This window comes from Magnolia sinica, chromosome 16 (genome assembly GCF_029962835.1).
Source record: "Magnolia sinica isolate HGM2019 chromosome 16, MsV1, whole genome shotgun sequence".
Lineage (NCBI taxonomy): Eukaryota > Viridiplantae > Streptophyta > Magnoliopsida > Magnoliales > Magnoliaceae > Magnolia > Magnolia sinica.
The window spans coordinates 3548841-3570259 of NC_080588.1; the positions used below are offsets into that span (position 1 = coordinate 3548841).

General features: G+C 42.6%; 1 protein-coding gene and 1 long non-coding RNA gene across 2 annotated transcripts; both read left to right on the forward strand.

The window, feature by feature from the left end:
• Positions 1-12711: 12711 nt before the first annotated feature.
• Positions 12712-13887, forward strand: LOC131229369 (uncharacterized). The gene is made up of 3 exons (XR_009163293.1): positions 12712-12852; positions 12970-13203; positions 13813-13887. It is a non-coding gene; the product is annotated as an uncharacterized LOC131229369 (long non-coding RNA).
• Positions 13888-14672: 785 nt separating this feature from the next.
• On the forward strand, positions 14673-16562 carry LOC131229368 (protein STRUBBELIG-RECEPTOR FAMILY 2-like). The gene is made up of 6 exons (XM_058225313.1): positions 14673-14927; positions 15022-15293; positions 15403-15544; positions 15797-15942; positions 16119-16283; positions 16409-16562. Exons 1-6 carry the CDS (start codon positions 14805-14807, stop codon positions 16422-16424), a joined length of 864 nt encoding a protein of 287 aa, XP_058081296.1. The 5' UTR covers positions 14673-14804; the 3' UTR covers positions 16425-16562.
• The last annotated feature ends 4857 nt before the right edge of the window (positions 16563-21419 follow it).

Sequence of the window (21419 nt, forward strand, 5' to 3'; positions counted from 1 at the left end):
GATTTTAGCTGTAACGGATTTTCAAAAAGGGGAAACCCCCAGTGGGTTGAGATGTTAGAGGAATCTGCACAAACGAAAAAATACCTCATCTTAGAAGTTCAAAAGTGTACATTCAAGTTGTTAATATTTTGATTTCCCTGGAAATGTTGCGCAGCACGCCAACAACGCAGTGAACCGAGATCCAATCTCAAGTCTTACCCACAAACGATAAACAAGAAGAAATATAAACTAGAAACAGATCAAAGCAATCTAAACAAACCACAAGACAAGATATACGTGGAAAAACCCCAAACTAGGGTAAAAAACCACGGACGCAAACTTCCACTATGAAGAAAAACGAAGATTACAAGGCAAAATACTAACCTCTCCCTTGTAAGTATAGAGAAAACCCTTTGCCCACACCTTAGAATTATTTCCCAAAATACCCTCGAAAAGCCTTAGGGACACCTATATATAGTTTAGGCAATTTCTCTTTCGCGCCCTTGCGAAAACTAACTCAAATTTCCGCAGTCCGCATCAAATCCAGAAACGAATCTGCGTAACTTCGACTGGTAGAGCAGGGGCCACGACCAGTTGAGCAGCTCCCAGATGTGGCTCCACATCTCAACAATCTCCCACTTGGAGACACATCGTCATAAACCTTCGTCTTATACATCCGGAGTGCACCACCTCCCTGTCTTCAAGCCTAAAGACCAATCAAAGCTGAACAAAGCTTCAGCTTTTCCCGTGTGACAGCCTTAGTCAGCATATCCGCAGGATTCTCACTTGTATGAATCTTTTCCAGAGCAATCGATCCATCTTCCAGTAATGAACGTATAAAGCGATATCTGATGGCAATATGCTTAATTCTTAACTAAATATATAATACTCTAACCATCACAGTTAACTACAAAATCTTTCTGTTTATACCTAAATTAATTATGATATTTTTCATCCACAACATCTCCTTGCATATTCTTATGATTGCAATATTTTGCAACTTACACTACCATAAAACCGCCCTCCCTACAAATGTGAAAACATTGGTTGAGATAGGCTTTCTAGGGTTTATATCTCCATCCAAATATGAATATGTCTATCCTTCATGTTATAATTTATCATTTTCAAAGCATACACACATCCTAGAAGTATCTTTAAGACATTTCACAGCTTCCCAATGTTCCTTCCCGGGGTTGTTCATGAACCTGCTAACAACTCCCACTGCTTGAACAATGTCTGGCCTCGTGCTCACCCATAGCATACATGAGACTCCCAATAGCTGACGCGAATGGGACTTTAGCTATGTAGTCTCATTCCTCCTGCGTCTTTGCACCTTGCTCCTTAGATAGCTTGAAGTGGTTGACTAATGGGGTGCTAACCGGCTTAGCACCTCCCATATTGAATCGATCAAGTACCTTGGCTATGTACTCTGTGACTCACGAATTTTCTTTCCTGTCATTATAAACAGGACTGAAAAGTTGAAATAACGATTTATTCCCTTGATCTATGGTAATGAAAACTACACTCAAAATCTGTCACCGGCAGGCCACATGTGTTGTTGAATGTAGACTGCTGGTAAGTTATTTTAAACCCTCCATTTTTTTCAGTTTATATATGGGACTGCCTGATGAGCTGAGGTGATTTTGAACCAGGCTCTGTAAGCACTAGGTCTGACCTGATTCATGGTTCTAACACATTTGGTGATGAGGACATCGTGCACACGCACGCCCGCACACCACAACCCCTATGCACGTACGTACGTAGAAGGAGGACCCAACCATCGATCTGGCTCGATGACGACGTCCACGGAGGGTCTCCTAGTTAGAAGACAAGTTTTGGTTCAGAAAAGTGGCCCGATAGTCAAGAAAAGCCCACCATGGGATCTCATGATCGTGGCCTACTCGTCGGATTGGTTTTATATTTTAAGTTTTGCTTATTGTTATTATTTAGAACATCGTGAACGCTTTAGATTTCCTTGTTTGGTTTTTATTTTAGTTTTCTTCATCGCCAAGTAATAGGTGTCGCACATGGTGCGAGTTTTTGGGTATAAGGTTCTCCCTATAAATAGGCACCCTTTGTAGTTCTTTTCATTCATTAAAGTTAATAAAAAATTTCTGCTTTATTTTTCTGCTCTCTTCGTGAGTTGTGGAAGAATTCAAAAGTGGGTGCGAAGCCCTCCCTTTTCGAAGGGCTAACTACCGTGGTGTGAAGCCACATCGATCCCAATTCACCCCCATCTTCCATCATCTTTTTTTTCCATCTTCCCCCACCATCCGTATTTTGAATTTGTCCTTTTGTTGCATCAGATTTCTTCATTGAAGCAGGTTTCCAGATTTCGGCCCGCAGGCGAGCTGAAACTTTGGCGGAGCACCACGCACAAACCGTACATCGGATCGAGCTGAAATTTGGAGGTTTTGGAGTCCATCCTTTGCTGACCAGGGCCAAGGTGGCCTTTTTCTGAATAGTGGGCCCCACACACGTGCGGCCGGGATCACACGTATGTCCGTTTGGGCCATTGCTGTTGTCCACACGCGGGATTATCTTTTGGCTCAGGTTTTTATCCTCTTTATCCTCTCATAGTCATTTTTTAATGAATCCTAACCCTATATTACATGATCCCTAATTGATTTGCCCCTTTTTATTACCTTAGGGTTCCTTGAATTGAAATTAGGGAATCCCTTGGATTAGGGACTGATTTTTATGCATGAGTAGTTGATTTTATTTCCCTTTGACATTGTTTGGTTTATAATTTTATTGGTCCAGTCCTAGCCTGTGTCGGTTTGGACCCGCATAGATTCCCCTTTAATTGAATGTTTGGATTTTCATGTGGGATGTGGAATTTGTGTGATTGTTTCTGAATTGGTGTGATCTAAGCCTGCAATCTTGCATATCACCAAATCCGTATACGCCCTGGTGATGAGTGGAGGACGGCCTTCAAGACGAAGGATGGTCTATATGAGTGGCTAGTTATGCCTTTTAGGTTAACTAATGCCCTAAGCACTTTCATACGTGTGATGACCCAAGTGTTGAGACCCTTCATGGGAAAGTTCCTGGTCGTATATTTTGATGATATCTTGATTTATAACATGACTAAGGAGTAACACCTCAACCATTTGAGGCAGGTTTGTGGGATCCTTAGGGCCGAGAAGTTGTACGCCAACCTAAAGAAGTGCGCATTCTTGTCTAGTAGTGTGATCTTCTTAGGTTTTATTGTGTCAGCTGAGGGCGTATCGGCGGATCCCGAGAAGGTCAAGGCCATCGTTAATTGACCTGAACCCCACAATATTCATGAGGTGCGCACTTTCATGGCTTAGCCACCTTTTATAGGCGGTTCATTCGAGGCTTGGTTCCATTGTGGCTCCCATCACGGGCAAAAAGGGAGAGTTTCAATGGACAAAGGCCGCCTCGAAGGCCTTCAAGGAGATAAAGGTCAAGATGACCGAAGCTCCAGTTACGCGACTTCCAGATTTTTCAAAAGCTTTTGAAGTCGCATGTGACGCGTCAGGAGTCGGCATAGGAGGAGTACTTAGCCAGGAAGGGCACCCTGTCGCCTTTTTTAGTGAGAAACTAAATGAGGCAAAGCAAAGATATTCCACCTATGACAAGGAATTCTACGCGGTAGTGCAATCACTACGCCATTGGCGACATTACCTGTTACCGCAAGAATTCGTCTTGTTCTCAGATCACGAGGCCTTAAGATACTTGAACTCTCAGAAGAAATTAAGCCCCAGGCACGCTAAGTGGGTTCAATTCCTTCAAGAGTACACTTTTGTGCTTAAGCACAAGGCCGGTGTAGAGAATAAGCTTGTCGACGTGTTGAGTCGTCGAGTCGCATTACTCAACTCCATGAGCGTTGAAGTTACGGGCCTTGAGCGCATCAAAGAAGAGTATTCTGAGTGTCCAGATTTTGGGGTTGTGTATACGTCTTTATTAGAGAGTCCGTCAGGAGCTAACAGTGAGTATTTGATTTTGGACGGATATTTGTTTAGGAGTGACCGCTTGTGCTACCACGCACCTCCCTTTGCGATTTTCTTATCTGGGAGTTACAATCAGGGGGGTTGCATGTCATTTGGGCCGTGACAAGACCATTATCCTAGTGGAGGATAGATTTCATTGGCCAAGCTTCAAGCGGGACGTGGCCAAAATTATAAGGTAATGCCATACTTGTTAACTGGTAAAGCAGAGGAAACAGAATACAAGATTATATACACCTTTACCAGTCTCATTCATCCCTTGGTAGGACATCAGTATGGACTTCATGCTTGGACTTCCCAAGACTATTCAAAAGCATGACTCCATATTTGTTGTCATGGACTGTTTCTCTAAAATGACCGACTTCATTCCTTATTCTAAGACCTCCGACGCGTCTCATGTTGCCAAGATGTTCTTTATTGAGGTCGTCAAACTGCATGGGTTACCAAAAACTATAGTGTTTGACCATGACGTGAGATTCATGAGTTACTTTTGGAAGACACTATGGCACATAATGAATACTAGGATCTAATTTTCTTCTGCCTACCACCCTCAGACAGATGGCCAAACTGAGGTGGTTAATAGGAGCCTAGGGAGTTTACTTCGATGTTTAGTGGGGGAGCATACCAGGACATGGGACACCGTACTACCCATAGCTAAGTTTGCATACAATAATTTTGTAAATAGGTCCACAAGTCTAAGTCCTTTTGAAGTCGTTACTGGTTACAAGCCTAGGAAGCCAATTAATCTTATACCCATGTCATTGTCCTATAGGCCATCAGAGTCTGCAGAGTCTTTTGCACATCACATACATTCATTGCATCAAGAAATTGAGCGAAATATCACTACTAGTAATGAACATTACAAATTTTCTGCAGACCAATATAGACGTTTTAAAGAGTTCAATATTGGGGACTCTGTGATGGTCCGCATCAGGCCCGAGCGGTACCCTCCAGGGGCCATTCGTAAGTTACACGCGCGTAACGCTGGGCCCTTCAAAATTATAAAGCGAAACGGTCTCAATGCGTATGAGGTAGATCTTCCGCCTTCCATGGGAATTAGTTGCTTTCCATGGGAATTAGTTTTACATTCAATGTGAAGGATCTAGTTGCTTTTCAGGGACCCACTGATACTTTGTCCGGCCCTTCGCCCACCCATCATGATGAAATCCAGAAACGAATCTGCGTAACTTCGACTGGTAGAGCAGGGGCACTCGACTAGTCGAGCGACCCTGTCAGATGTGACTCCACATCTCAATAATTTCTCACTTGGAGACACATTACCATAAACTTTCGTCTTTTACATCCGGAGTGCATCACCTCCTCTTCTTCAAGCCCGAAGACCAATTAAAGCTGAACAGAGCTTCAGCTTCTCCCGTGTGACCGCCTTGGTCAGCATATCCGCAGGATTCTCACTTGTATGAATCTTCTCCAGAGCAATCGATCCATCTTCCAATAACGAAAGTTTAAGTGATATCTGATGACAATATATTTGGTCCTTATATGAAAGGCTGAATTCTTAACCAAGTGTATTGCACTCTGACTGTCACCGTACAGCTTGCAATCTACTTGCTTCTTATCTAACTCTTCCATAAAACCTTGCATCCATACCATTTCCTTGCATGCTTCTGTAGCCGCAATATATTCTGCTTCTATCGTACTGACAGATACTATCTTTTATAACTAAGAGACCCAACTGATTGCAGCACTACCCGGAGTAAAGACATAACCTGTAGTGCTTCTTCTGTTGTCGATATCTCCTGCCAAATCTGAATCCACGTAGCCTTGTAGCTTGATTTCTGATCCACCATAACACAGCCCTACATCCTTAGTACCTACCAGGTATCTAAGGATCCACTTCACAGCTTCCCAATGTTCCTTCCCGGGGTTGTTCATGAACCTACTAACAACTCTCACTGCTTGAGCAATGTCTGGCCTTGTGCTCACCATAGCATATATGAGACTCCCAATAGCTGACACGTATGGGACTTTAGCTATGTAGTCCCATTCCTCCTGCGTCTTGGTACCTTGCTCCTTAGATAGCTTGAAGTGGTTGACTAATGGAGTACTAACCAGCTTAGCACCTCCCATATTGAATCGATCAAGTACTTTGGCTATGTACTCTGCCATGACAAAACCAATTTCTTGTTTTCCCTGTCACGCTTTATCCTCATGCATAGGATTTGTTTTGCTGCTCCTAAATCCTTCATGGCAAATTCTCTAGACAGTTGTCTTTTGAGATCTGAGATGTCCTTCATGCTTGAACTGGCCACAAGCATATCATTAACGTACAGAAGAAGGATGATGTACGATGTATCAAACTTCTTCAAATAACAACAGTGGTCTGCATGACATCTCCTAAAACCGTTTCTCGACATCAAACTGTCAAACTTTTTGTACCACTGCCTCGGGGCCTGCTTCGGGCCATATAGACTGTTTTTAAGTCTACACACCTTGTTCTTCTTTCCTGGTGCCATGTATCCTGTCGGCTGATGTATATATATCTCTCCTTCAAGGTCCCCATGAAGAAAGGTTGTCTTAACATCTAGCTACTCTAGATGTAAGTCCTCTGTAGCAATTATACTCAAGACCATACGAATCGTAGACATTTTCACCACAGGTGAAAATATTTCAGTGAAATCGATACCTGTCTTTTGTTGAAACCCTTTCACAACCAATCTAGTCTTGCACCGTTTCGAACCATCGTGCTCCTCCTTCAGTCTGTAAACCCACTTGTTATGAAGAGCTTTCTTACCCTTGGGTAGAGTGACTAGCTCCCATGTACGATTGGACTCAAGAGAGTTCATCTCTGCATCCATGGCCTGCTCCCACTTAACCCGTGTATCCGACTGTAATGCGTCTTCAAAACACTCTGGTTTACCATTATCTGTCAGCAGTAGATAATGTAAGGAGGGTGAGTATCGGACCGTGAGTCTTCTCTCCCGAGTAGACCTCCTCACAACCGGTGTCTGTGGCTCTACCTCATAATGCTCTTATGCACGATCATCCTGTGGCACTATAACACCCGTGTCCGGTAACTCTTCTAACTCTACGAATTCCTTTTCCTCGGCCTTATTTTCCTACATACTGTCCTTATGCATCACTTTTTCATTGAAGACTACGTCCTTACTTCTGATGATTTTCCTGTTTTTTCATCCCAAAACCTGTAGCCAAAATCATGCTGCCCGTAGCCTATAAACATGCACCTCCTGGACTTCGCATCCAACTTGTTTCCGTGCTCTGCATCAATGTGAACATATGAAGTGCAACCGAACACTCTGGGATGTGCAAGGTTCACTTCTTTCCCAGTCCACGTTTCTTCTGGTAACCCACCATCCAATGGTGCTGAGGGACTTCTATTGATGAGATATGCAGTAGTGTTCACAGCATTTGCCCAAAAGGTCTTGGGCAACCCTACATGTAACCCCATGCTCCTGACGCTCTCAAGGATGGTCCTGTTAATACGCTCAGCCACACCATTCTGCTGCGGTGTCTCTGGAATCATTTTCTGATGTTTGATTCCATTTGTTGCACAGTACTCCTCAAATCTCTTATCACAGTACTCTCCCCCATTATCAGATCTGAGACATTTTACTGTTTTACTTGTCTCGTTTTCTACCATAACTTTTCCCTTCTTAAATACATCAAATACATCAGATTTATGCTTTAAGAAATAGACCCACAATTTTCTACTAGCATCATCAATGAAGAAAACAAAATAACGTGAGCCACCAAGAGATAATACCTGTGCCGGTCCCCATATATCAGTGTGTACAAGCTCCAACAGATGCGTCTTTGGAGCGCGTCCCGTCTTCTTGAAACTTACCCTCTTCTGCTTGCCATACACGCAGTCTTCGCAAAATTCCAAGTCAATAGACTTCAACCGTGGTAGCTTCCCTTTAGACAATAGTACTTTCATCCCTTTCTTACTCATATGTCCTAACCTCTGATGCCATAACTGTCCATTTACTCCAGTTGATGCAACTGCGAGTGAACTTACGATTCTGAAGTCACGTACGAAGTACCTTCCTTCTTGCCTCGAGATATCACCAAGGCACCTTTTGTGATCTTCCAGGAATCACTGGTGAATGTCGTCACATAACCGGTATCGGCCAACTGCTCCACTGAGATCAAGTTACGTTTCAAACTCGGTACATGTCTGACATCCTTCAATTTCAAAGCCGTTCCGTCTTTCTGATTTACATGAACGTCCCCCTTTCCAACAATACTACACGGCTCACCTAGGTAGACTCTCCTGAAGTCACCTGATACATAGTTACGTAGAACTTCCTTACATAAAGTGGCATGAAATGAAGCACCTGAGTGTATAACTCAAGACTTATTCCTCGCATCAAGAGACAAGATCAAGGCCTCTATGTCACTCTCCTCAGATAGATTCACTGAATCATTCTTGCCTTGAGAGCTTCCTTCTTGTTTCTTGAGGGCCCTGCAATCACGTTTCATGTGCCCCTTCTTGCCGTAATGCCAACACCCGTTTTTGTCTTTCGGTCCCTTAGACTTCTTCCTCGACTTAGAATGCCCGTGTTTATTGCCTCCTTTGTTCAACGATCTTCCTCTTCCTTTAACGTTTAGAGCATTCCTTGAATTCCCTGAAACTCCTGATGCCTTTCTTCTAGATTCTTCGTTGAGAATTAGACCGACACATCATCAAATTTCAGCTTTATCGACCCTGAAGAATTGCTCACAGCAATCACCAAACCATCCCAACTGTCTGGCAGACTGGACAAGATCAATAACGCCCTGACCTCATCCTAAAAAACAATGCCAACGGATTCCAACTGGCTCGTGACTGTATTGAATTCGTTTAGATATTCAGCCACACTCCCATCATTTGACATCTTCACGTTGAATAGCTGTTTCATAAGATGAACCTTGTTGGATGCAGAGGGTTTTTCATACATAGTGGCTAGGGCTTCCATTAATTCTTTTGTAGTTTTTACCTTGGATATATTGAAGGCGACGCTCTTAGACAGAGAGAGTTGGATCGTTCCTAAAGCCTTCCTATCCAGTAAAAATCATTCATCATCTGTCATCTTTTCTGGTTTCTTCTCTTTTCCTCCTAGAGGAATATAGAGGTCCTTCTGATATAGATAATCCTCCATCTGCATCTTCCAGAAGGCAAAGTTTGAATCATCAAACTTCTCAATTTTAGTCTTCCCTTCTTCCGCCATCGCTCCCAATAGAACTAAACCAATAGCTTTGATACCAGTTGTTGCGCAGCACGCCAACAACGCAATGAACCGAGATCCAATCTCAAGTTTCACCCACAAACGATAAACAAGAAGAAATATAAACTAGAAACAGATCAAAGCAATCCAAACAAACCACAAGACAAGATATATGTGGAAAAACCCCAAACTAGGATAAAAAACCACGGATGCAAACTTCCACTATGAAGAAAAACGAAGATTACAAGGAAAAATACTAACCTCTCCCTTGGAAGTACAGCGAAAAGCATTTGCCCACACCTTAGAATTATTTCCCAAAATACCCTCAAAAAGCCCTAGGGACACCTATATATAGTTTAGGCAACTTTCCTTTCGCACCCTTGCGAAAACAGACTCAAATTTTCACAGTCCGCATCAAATCCGGAAACGAATCTGCATAACTTTGATTGGTCGAGCAGGCTGCACGACTAGTCGAGCGGACCCCTCGACCGGTCGAGCATAGGCCATGACCGGTTGAGCATGGGCCACAACCAGTCGAGCACCTCGGAGCCAAAAACTGATGCTCGCTGGACTTTGAGTCGAGCCAGTCCATGACTAGTCTTGTGGGTTGCACGACCGGTCGAGCAGGGGCCACAACTGGTCGAGCAGCTCCCAGATGTGGCTCCACATCTCAACAGGAAATGGAATTTCAAAAATCTTTACAAGATTCTGCTTCTTTTCTTTTTCTTTTATTTATTTTTTATTTTTTATTTTTTTGAATTTTTGATATATTGAGTAATAGTTGTTGATGAGTTCTGTTTTTATTCAAAATCAGTAGGTTCTTTCATTTGATTTTCTTTTTTATTTGCTCTTTTAAATTCATTGCAAACTGTTTGTTTGATTTCTTTTTGTGTAATCTCTGGGGTATATCTATAAACCGAGAGATGCAGAAGATTTTTTGTGTATTTGAGACAACCCAATGGGGTTGAATATATAGAGATTACAACCATCTATACAAGGAAAGTAGTAAACGCAGAATCCCCTGCCTATAGAAACAAGATATACATGGTATGTGAGGTGTCTAACATCCCCCCTCAAACTAATGCTGGTCATCGACAAGTAATAGTTTGCCAACAAGAAACGAGTGACGTGCAGACGTGAGGGACTTAGTGAGAATGTCAGCAATCTGATCATGGGATGCCACATGTGGAAGAGAAATGAGCCCAGACTGAAATTTCTCACGAATAAAGTGGCAGTCAACTTCAATATGCTTCATTCGTTCATGAAAAACTGGGTTAGAGGTGATCTGAATGGCACTGAGATTATCGACATGGAGTGGAGTAGGATTCTGTAGAGGAATGCCCAAGTCTGAAATAAGTCCACATAACCAGACAAGCTCACTACACATAGTGGACATCGCCCGATACTCGGCTTCTGTACTCGATTTGAAAACAGTGGCCTGCTTCTTATACTTCCAAGAGATGAGAGAAGTGCCGAGAAAAACATAGTAGCCAGTGGTAGATCTTCGCGTGAGAGCGCATCCGGCCCAATCAGCATCCGAATAAGCACGAAGGTCTAGAGTCGCCGTGGAGGAGAAGAATAGAGATCGATCTAGAGTTCCACGAAGGTACCGTAGGATGCGCAACACCGCAGTCATATGAAGAGTCCGAGGAGCAGAAACAAACTGACTGACGACTTGGATAGCGTAGGCAATATCAGGGCGAGTCATAGTTAAGTAAACCAGACTCCCAACTAGACGACGGTATAAATCGGGTTGTGCAAGTAGATCACCATCATCACAACCATAGTGAACGTTAAGTTCTAAAGGAGTCTGAACCATCTTCTGATCCGTCAATGATGCTAAGGCGAGAAGATCCTTAGTATATTTACGCTGGCTGACCAGAATGCCACGGTTGGAACGCGAAAATTCAAGTCCAAGAAAATATGTTAGATGGCCGAGGTCTTTCATCTTGAATGATGATTGCAGAACTTCCTTTAAAGCCGAAATGCCAGTAGCATCACTACCAGTCAGTAGGAGGTCATCAACATAAACCAGAACAATAACAATGCCGTGAGCAGTGGTGCGCAAAAATAAGGATGGGTCACGAGAGATGCAGAAGATTTTCTGTGTATTTGAGACAACCCAATGGGGTTGAATATATAGAGATTACAACCATCTATACAAGGAAAGTAGTAAACGCAGAATCCCTACCTATAGAAACAAGATATACATGGTATGAGAGGTGTCTAACAATATCATGCTTTTGTATGATCTCTCCTGCTTTATGTCTATCTTCTTACAAATTTGTGTTTCTATTTTCAGGCAAACATAGATACATATCTCGTATCAATGGCCAAACAGCACATTATGTTGCTTCTGTTTGTATTTCTATTCTGGACAGTACTGTTTTCTGAAACATCTGCAATCACCGATCCTTTGCATGGTAATTTGAATATGCTTATTGCTTCTCCTTTTATTGTTTGTATTTTTATTTTTTTTTGGGTGAAAGTTTTGATAGATCATTTGGGAGAATATACTAACTTGGAAGGGTGAAAGACTTTAACACCCTCACTCAGATGAATATGCGGGCTGTCTTTGTATTTATCGTCGACAGTCTATTTTCAGGCTATAGAATGAAGGTCAGGAACTTAGGATTGTTCCATTTAGGAGGTTTTTGGGGCATGTTCCAACCATGGCAGGGCCAATGGTCAGGATTACTAAACCAAGGGCCTTGACCCAGGATAGCTGTTTTTTTTTTCCCCAGAAGAAATGTGGTCTGTGGACAAGTTACAAACCAGTTGTTCTGCTGGATTCCACCATGCACATATCATGTCCCAAAGTCTTCCTAATAGGCAGTCCTAATCTATGCATTTGTGATTGATCCATTAATTGCAAAGAAGAGAAATAAAGCAACATTTGTAGAAACTGAAATCCCAGAGAATACTGTGCATAATAATGCCTAAAGACCAAATGGAATTCTCACACTTTCTTTTTCTGTACAGAAATTCTAACACTTCCACTCAGCAGATCAAATGGAATTCCTGAGTTACCCCCTCTCTTTTCTCATTGCAGTTGCAGCTCTGCAGGGCCTTTACATCTCCCTGAACTTCCCACCCCAACTCACTGGGTGGTATTTTGTTGGTCGTAATCCCTGTGGAGAAAGCTGGAAAGGAATCAAATGCTCTGGAGATGCAATTCATTCCATGTAACACATCACCTTCTATTCTTATCTTTGTCCTCAATTTCTCTTCTTGTGCAAACTGTTTTTACTTCTATTTCCTCAACAGTAAAATTTCTGGGCTACAACTCACTGGAACGATGGGTTTTGCGCTAGCTAACCGCCGATCACTTGAGGAACTGTAAGTGGTCTTGACAGCAGTTGTTTGCAAATCTGTTTCCTGTTGTTCCCAATTTATAGAAATTTATCACATAGCCCAGATCCAATACAATACCAATGTACATCTAATTTCATCTAGTGCATCTAATTGCTTCTAAGTTCGTCCAAGTGTATTGAAGATCATCCATGTTCATCTACACATGTGGGATGAGATTAACTTCACTTGGATGAACGTAGATGCACTTTGTCAGTTTATCTTAACATACCAAGCTTTTTATTTGATCTGGGTCCATTTATCTTTACTAATTCAAAATATTCTTCCCTTGTACAGGGATGTCAGTAACAATAGCATCCACGGCATAATTCCTTTATTTTTGCCCCCAGTGTAACCCATATGTAAGATGTTTATAACTTTTTACAGCTTTCTTTTCCTATATAGGATTTAATCTTTATTTATTTATTTATCTTAATCTCAGTTCCAAGATATATTTTTGTTTTCTTCCTGCAATGCAGAAACCTGGCATTCAATCGGCTGAGTCAGAATAGTCCATTCTCCTTAACTTCCTTGAAATCTCTCCGTTATTTGTAAGTTCTTGTAATCTGTGAGAGTGTTAAAGTCTCTGGTTTATGAGTAGCCAGTTCATATTTGCCAACCGATCTTTTTTCCAAGTGCAGGAATCTGAGTCACAATTCCCTCTCTGGTTCCATTGGGGACATATTTACTGGTCTGACGAATCTAAAACAAATGTAAGATTTCATTCGCTGATTTTGTTATGTAGATGAACTAGATGGAAATTATTTTGGCCTGAAAATTACCGCAAGTATTAATTTTGGAAAAAGTATAAAATGATTTCACGAAAAAACAGTTACCCACAGCAGTCAGTTTTGGTGCACATCTACCGACATAATTTCATTGATTAAACTATAGGGTTAAATGATTTTTCTTTTCTTCAATCTCCACCATACATGTTCCATGTGTACAGTGATTATAACTGTACCCTCCAGTGGGCCCACCATGGATGGGCTTACTTTCAGAAGTCACATCAATTGGACAAGCATAACAGACACTTTAGTTTATTTTAAAACTGTGACCATACATGGCAGGGCCCATTGAGTGTATTGTTCTGATAACATAGCCAGGAGACACCTTAATGGTCATCTAAAGTGTAAATTATATTTCAGGGATTTATCCTACAACAGTTTCACAGGAAATCTACCCATTTCATTTGTTACCTTGACGAGTCTTACTGCTATGTAAGTATGCTAATGGGTTAAGTTTCTTCAATCTATGCATTATTTATTTATTTTTGGAATCTGAGTTGTATACCTTTAACCATCCATGGTTAATTCTGTCAGTGACCTGCAGAGCAACCAATTTACTGGATCAGTTAACTTCCTGGCGGGTCTCGCTCTATCATACCTGCATGTCTTCAACTAAGCGTCTTACTTTGTATGGATTGTCTATTCTTCAACACTTTTTAAGCCCAAGTACAAAGTTCTGATTTTAACTGCTCTAAGTTTCAGTAACATTCGAAACAACTACCTAGTGGTGTTGTTCCTAAGCAGTTTGAACTGATTTCAAATATCAGGTAATAACAGTAGGCATTTTATGAATGTATGATGCTTATTTCGTATGTTTCTTTTATGAATCCGATATCCAATCTCCTGTTTCTCACTTATTAATCTCCATGTTTCTTATTAGTTTTGAGGGAAATATATTTGTGACCAACACTGTCAATCCACCGCCAAATATCACTCCTGATAATAGGCCGAGCAGTCAGAGCATCAGTAATTCCACATCAACTAAGAATGATAGCCATGATCAGAAAAGGTTGGGGCGTAGGTCAATAATTGGGGTAACAGCATTCCTAGTAGCCTGTGTAGCAGCTTATGTCATAATACACATCCATATATCCTGCAAATGTCCACTCGACTGGCTAGAGTGCTGCTTCAGGTCTCTGCTCTCTCTTCTGAACAGTGCCAAATGGTGGTAGGAAAAATTTTCCCCTTCTCTTTGATCTTTTAAATGAAAAGTTAAATTACTCTTTAAATGTGCCTTGATTCTATTGATTTGTAATGCCGTAGCATTTAGTCTTCTATTAAAATTCGTGAATGTTTTTTTCTTTGAAGGGAAATGTTTGAATAGATAGAATAGTGGTTCCCATCGATTTTTGTATCTTCTAGCTTCAGTGATTGGCTTCTCTTTTGCAGCACCAACAGAGAGTCCAGAGCAGTTGTCTGTTGATTGTTATTCTCTGGCCAGTCGAAGGCCTCTGCTCACCATTTATCAAGGCAGATCTAAAACATTCTATGAAAGGATAAAATACACGAAAAGAAATGAAACCCCGATGACTGCCATATTATACAACGTGACAGAACTGCAAGCTGCTACAAACAACTTCAGTGAAGACAACCTTCTCAGAATGGGTACCTTTGGTCCCATCTACAAAGGCGTGTTCCCTGATGGGCAGGTATTATTTTGTAAGATATATGTAAAGAAGACTTCTTTTTTGTTTTGTAAGATGTATTCACAATAGATATGACTGTGAGGTTTTGGGTTCCCAGATTTTGGCTGTGAATATTATTGAGATGGCGCCGCTGTCCCTATGTGAAGAAGACCTATTTCTGGATGTAAATAGCAGTGTATCTCATTTAAGGCATCCAAACATCGCAAGCCTTTTAGGCTACTGTGTGGAGCATGGCAAGCACTTCCTCGTCTACGCCTATGTCGGGAATGTGTCTCTTGTTGTTGCCCTGCATAGTACTCAAGACATTGGCAAGACTCTTACATGGAATGATTGCTTGAGGATTTCTATTGGTGTAGCCTGTGCTCTTGAGTAAGCATAGTACAAATGTGCTCCAATAAATGCTTTTCTAGTCTTCTTATGTCTACAATTAAAGCCAAATTCTCTCTTCATTTTTTTTTCCTATTCATGCTTTGTTCAGGTATTTGCACTGTACATGTGTACCTCCTATTGCACATGGAGATGTAATGGCTGCCAATATCTTCCTTGATCATAAGCTTGTCCCCCATCTCCGCAACTGTGGGTTGGTCAATCTGAGGCCCCTTATTCGAATTAAGATGGAGGTGCTGCAAACATTCTCTTCCTTCACAAAATAAGATTCCATATTTATTTATGATAAATCTAAGATGGCATGCTCTCTTTTCTTCTCTCTCTCTCTCTCTCTCTCTCTCTCTCTCTCTCTCTCTCTCTCTCTCTCTCTCTCTCTCTCTCTCTCTCTCTCTAGTGACAAACATTTCCTAATTCATCTGCTAATATTAGTCTATCTCCTTTGGTCGGAATGACAACTCATCATTGGGTCCTCACTTAGATCACAGGCTTATGAAACGGCATCCGATTCCTTGGGTTACACAGCTCCTGAATTTCGACAGCCTGGATTTGATATTGATATGACAAAGTGCAACACTTATGGATTTGGAGTATTGCTGTTGGAGCTCCTGACTGGAAAGAAACCATATGACAGGTTCACCATTTCTTCCTTATTAGAGTCCCTAATCTCTAATTTACCAAATTATCAATCCTTAATGAGACACACTTACCTAGTGCATTTCGTTGAAAAACTACTTGTTTCATCGAAAGATGCATCATCCTATGTCTCTTTCCACTTATGGGTTTTCCCCCCAATTTGTTATTATATAGTTCAAAGGCAGGAGATTGGCAGTTTTTGGTGAAGCGGGCTGGTAGCCGCTTACATGATTTTGAATCTCTTAACAGCATGGTCGATGCTGCAAATCTGCAATCAAGGGCCAATGCACCTCGAAGTCTTTATCCCGATTTGCGGATACCATCAGCTATTGCATTCAGGTACACTTCAATACCAACTTCTTTGGCAATCCACACCAAGACCTTTGGTGAACACAACCCTCCACTTTTTATTTTTATTTTTTTGAAAATCACTCTTATTGACATGTGATCCTTGTCTCAACCAGCCCCAGCCGGAATTGAGACCTCCAATGTCTCAGGTTTCTGAAATGCTGGTTTGTGTGCTTCACCAAACGGAATCCAGCAGACATGACTGAGATGCCTTTGATGTCTTCATTCCAGACGGCCCCAGTGGATACACATTGTAAGCAATTATACGGTTTTTTCGGGCAATATAAATTTATAGGATCTTGATGTAGAGCGGGTCGCGGACAAAGACATGGCCAAGATGGATCAGAAAAGGCCTGGTCGACGACAGAAGTGATCTAGACCATCGAACCTTAAATCGGGCGTATCTTGCAATCCGGAATGAGTTATCTGACGTAAAATATATGATTTTGGGGTAGAACGAGTTACTGAAGCCAACCAACCCACTACGCCGGGTTGCGCAGCCCGGAATTGCGAAAAACCCCTGGATTGACGGTCGTTTCCCTGTTTTAATTTCGTTTTTACTATAAATAGTAAGTTTTAGTTTGATTATAACTCTTCATCCGTCGGGCTTTAGGAGTTGCGCCCAACGTGAAAAGAGCTCAGAATAATTAGGAGAACGGTTTGGTGAAGCCAAATAGGACACTTACTATTTTTGGCTGAAAACCTTGCGCACTAGTAGAGATCACGACCGTCTATAAATAGTAAGTTTACTATTTATAGTAAGTCACGGATTCTAGGAGTTTGAGTTGTAGTTTGATTCTGATTTCTTTCTCATTGCTTGGTACCCCTATTTAAAGGGTTGTGAACTCGTTTTTATTGATGAATTAATCAATTTCAAATTTATTAAAATTTATTTCTATTTTCTGCTTTCTTTTCTCGTGGATTCGAGAAGTCTCTTTGAGGAGTCCAGAGAAGCTCCGTGGATTCGGAGTAGTTATCCTCATCATGTTCATCCCTGCGTCAATTTCTCATAAACATCACTGTGAGGAGTCCAAAGAAGCTCCATGGATTCGGAGTAGTTATCCTTGAGGAAGACGGTGATCATCCTCATCACGTTCATCCCTGCATCAATTGGTATCAAAGCGAGGATTCCCCTTGGGCCGATGGCAAACAATGAAGGTATGAATCAAAATCCTGTGGACGGTGATCCAGGGATTCGTTATCTTTCGGAAAGAATGGAAGCTTTCCACCGGGAGAGTCAGTTGACCATGCAAGGGCTGTAGGCAACTTTCGACCGTCTTGCGGATGCGCTACTTCCGCCCCGAGCCCTAGGCGGTGCTCCACCACCCATGGTTGCTGTACGACACAACCCCGATTTTCGTAGAGCACTACCAGTGGCAAACCGTAGGGCTACACCAGATGATTCAAGTTCTAGCGACGAGGACCTTAATGAGGGTTTTGCTCGACGACCAATCCATGGAGGTGATCATCTAGATCGTGCTGAAAGAGACTATCGAGGTAAGGCTGAACTTCCTAGTTTTAACGGTTTATTACGTATAGAAGATTTTCTCGATTGGCTAGCCGAAGTAGAGAGATATTTTGATTACATGGACGTGCCAGATCATAAAAGGGTAAAATTGGTAGCGTTTAAATTAAAATCTGGTGCTTCTGCATGGTGGGAACAATTACAACTCTCACGAGCCCGCCAAAACAATGCGCCCATCTCATCATGGCCACGGATGAGACGTCTTCTTCGATCGCGATTTCTCCCCAGTGATTATGAGCAGATATTATTCCAGTAATATCAAAATTGCAGACAAGGAAATCGAACTGTCACAGATTACACTGAAGAATTTCAACAGTTGGCTACACGAAACGATCTGTCAGAATCTGAGTCACAGAAGGTGGCATGATTTATAGGTGGGTTGTGACCGATAATTCAGGATCGAGTTCAGATGTACCCAATCAGGACCGTGGATGAAGCAGTTCAATTGGCGGGTAGGGCAGAAACACAACTTGTAAGAGCTCCTACTCGTCCATATCCTTCAAATAGACCCCCCATAACGGGTCCCACGTGGGATCCAATGCTGCCACGAGGAAAAGATCCAGTACCTCAACTTCCTACAACCACAAACCGTGATACGGGGAGCGGCTCATCCAGACCTCAACGTGCAGCACCCACAACAGCAGGTCCGAGTAGGATTCCAAATCCTTATACTCGGCCAAGGTCGAACAACTGTTACCGCTGTGGCCAACCAGGCCACTTATCAAACACTTGTCCTCAACGTCCCGCAGCGCACTTGACTATAAACGAAGGGGGCACTGAAGATGAGGCCGTAGAAGAAGACCATCGCTTTGATGAACATGAACAAACCACTGAAGAAATAGCAGGTGGCGATGAAGTGACGGGCGAGGATCATGGCGAATTTCTAGTTGTGAGGTGATTACTGTATGCCCCACGAAAGGAATTACATCCACAGTGACACAATATATTTCGTACTCGGTGCCCCGTCAACGGAAAGGTCTGTGATGTGATCATAGACAGTGGTAGTAGTGAAAATATCGTCTCGAGAGTAATGGTGGACAAGTTGCGACTACCAACGATGAAACATCCTTCCCCATACTCTATTGGCTGGATAAAAAAGGTGAATGAGACCAAGGTAACTGAACAATGCACTATCTCATTTTCAATTGGCAAAAATTATATGGATCAAATACTTTTGATGTGGTCGATATGGAAGCTTCTCATATGTTACTCGGTCGACCCTGGCAGTCAGACCATGATGCGACCCATCGGGGACGAGATAATGTCTACGTATTCGTCAAGGATAGTCGAAAAATAATCCTTGCCCCTATAGCACCAGAGAACCACCCTGAAGCCTCTAAAGTGGAGGGGAGTTCCTTCTTGACCATTCGGGATTTCATGGAGGAATCCAAGAAAACTGGCGAGGTATACGCCGTAGTAGTAAAGGACGAGGAAGAGGAACCCTCAAAAATCCCTCCAAGTTTAAGACTGTTGCTAAACGAATTCAAAGAAGTCTGGCCTGAGGATTTACCTGATGGATTGCCCCCCATGAGGGACATCCAACATCACATAGACCTCGTCCCTGGGGCTAGCCTGCCCAATCGCCCTCATTATCGGATGAGTCCGAAGGAGTGTGAGATACTTCAGGGCAAGTTGAGGAATTGATCCGTAAGGGTCTCTTGAGAGAGAGCATGAGCCCATGTGCCGTACCAGCATTATTAACGCCAAAAAAAGATGGAAGCTGGCGCATGTGTGTGGACAGCCGAGCAATCAACAAAATTACCATCAAATATCGGTTTCCAATACCATGGTTGGACGACATGCTCGATATGTTAGAAGGGGCCAAGGTGTTCTCTAAACTAGATCTAAGGAGCAGGTACCATCAGATTTGTATTCGACCCGGTGATGAGTGAAAAACGGCATTCAAGACCAAGGAAGGGTTGTATGAGTGGCTGGTCATGCCCTTCGCCCTATCGAACGCACCAAGTACTTTTATGTGTTTAATGAATCAAGTTCTAAAACCGTTCACTGGCCGATTTGTGGTAGTATATTTTGATGACATATTGATATATAGCCAGGATGAGGTGGAGCACAGGAAACATCTCAGGCAGGTGCTACAGGTACTACAACTTAACAAGTTGTACCTCAACTTGAAGAAGTATAGTTTTTTAACTGACAGCCTATTGTTTCTAGGATTTGTTGCAACATCCACAGGCATTCTTGTGGACGATGAAAGGTGCGAGCTATTAGGGAATGGCCGATCCCGACAAACATTCATGAGGTGAGGAGTTTTCACGGGTTGACGACTTTTTATCGTCAATTTGTGCGAGATTTTAGCACCATAGTCGCGCCTATAACAGATTGCATGAAAAAAAGACCGTTCCAGTGGACCGATAAAGCTGATAAGAGCTTTCATGAGATCAAGCATCGTTTGTCTACAACACCGGTCTTGGTGCTTCCTAATTTCGACAAATTGTTTGAGGTTGAGTGTGACGCTTTATACGTCGAAATTGGAGGAGTATTATCACAGGAAGGCAGGCCGGTAGCCTTCTACAGCGAGAAGCTTAGCGAAGCCCGAAAGAAGTGGTTGACTTATGAGCTTGAGTTGTACGTAGTTGTTCATGCGCTGGGACATTGGCGGCATTATCTGATTCAAAGAGAGTTTGTTTTGTACACTGACCATCAAGTATTAAAGTTTATTAATAGTCAGACTAACGTGAATCGTGTGCATGCTAGATGAGTTGCATTTTTACAGGAATTCACGTTCGTTCTGAAGCACAAGTCAGGGCAGCAGAACAAGGTGGCTGATGCACTTAGCCGTCGTGCATCACTACTAGTTACAATGAGCAACGAGGTAGTCGGCTTCGACTGTCTCAAGGAGCTGTATGCCGAGGATGAGGACTTCAAAGATTCTTGGATGAAGTGTCAAGAAGGTCACCCCAGTGACCTTCATATACAGGACGATTTTCTCTTCAAAGGGAATCGATTGTGCATCCCCCAAAGTTCTCTGAGGGAGCAGATTATTCAGGAGCTACATGGAGGTGGCCTTGGTGGACACCTGGGGCGAGACAAGACGCGAGCTCTTGTGGAAGAGCGGTATTACTGGCCGCAGTTAGTACGTGATGTGGGAAAAGCCGTACAACGTTGTCATGTCTGTCAGACCTCCAAGGGGCAATCTCAGAATACGGGCCTCTACACCTCGTTACCTGTGCCTAATGGTCCTTGGGAGGATTTATCAATGGACTTCGTGCTTGGTCTCCCACGAACACAACACGGCATGGATTCGGTGTTCGTGGTAGTAGATCGTTTCTCAAAGATGGCGCACTTTATCCTATGCAAGAAGACCCTTGATGCAAAACACGTGACGAATTTATTTTTCAGGGAGGTCGTTCGGCTACACGGGGTCCCCAAGACCATTACTTCCGATCGTGACACGAAGTTCATTAGCCACTTTTGGCGGACTTTATGGAATCGATTCGATACACGACTTCAATTCAGCAGTGCTTACCACCCACAGACTGATGGGCAGACCGAAGTTGTGAATCGCACATTGGGAAACCTCCTTTGCTGTATTTCAGGAAAAAAATCGAAGCAGTGGGATTTGTCCTTGTCCCAAGCAGAGT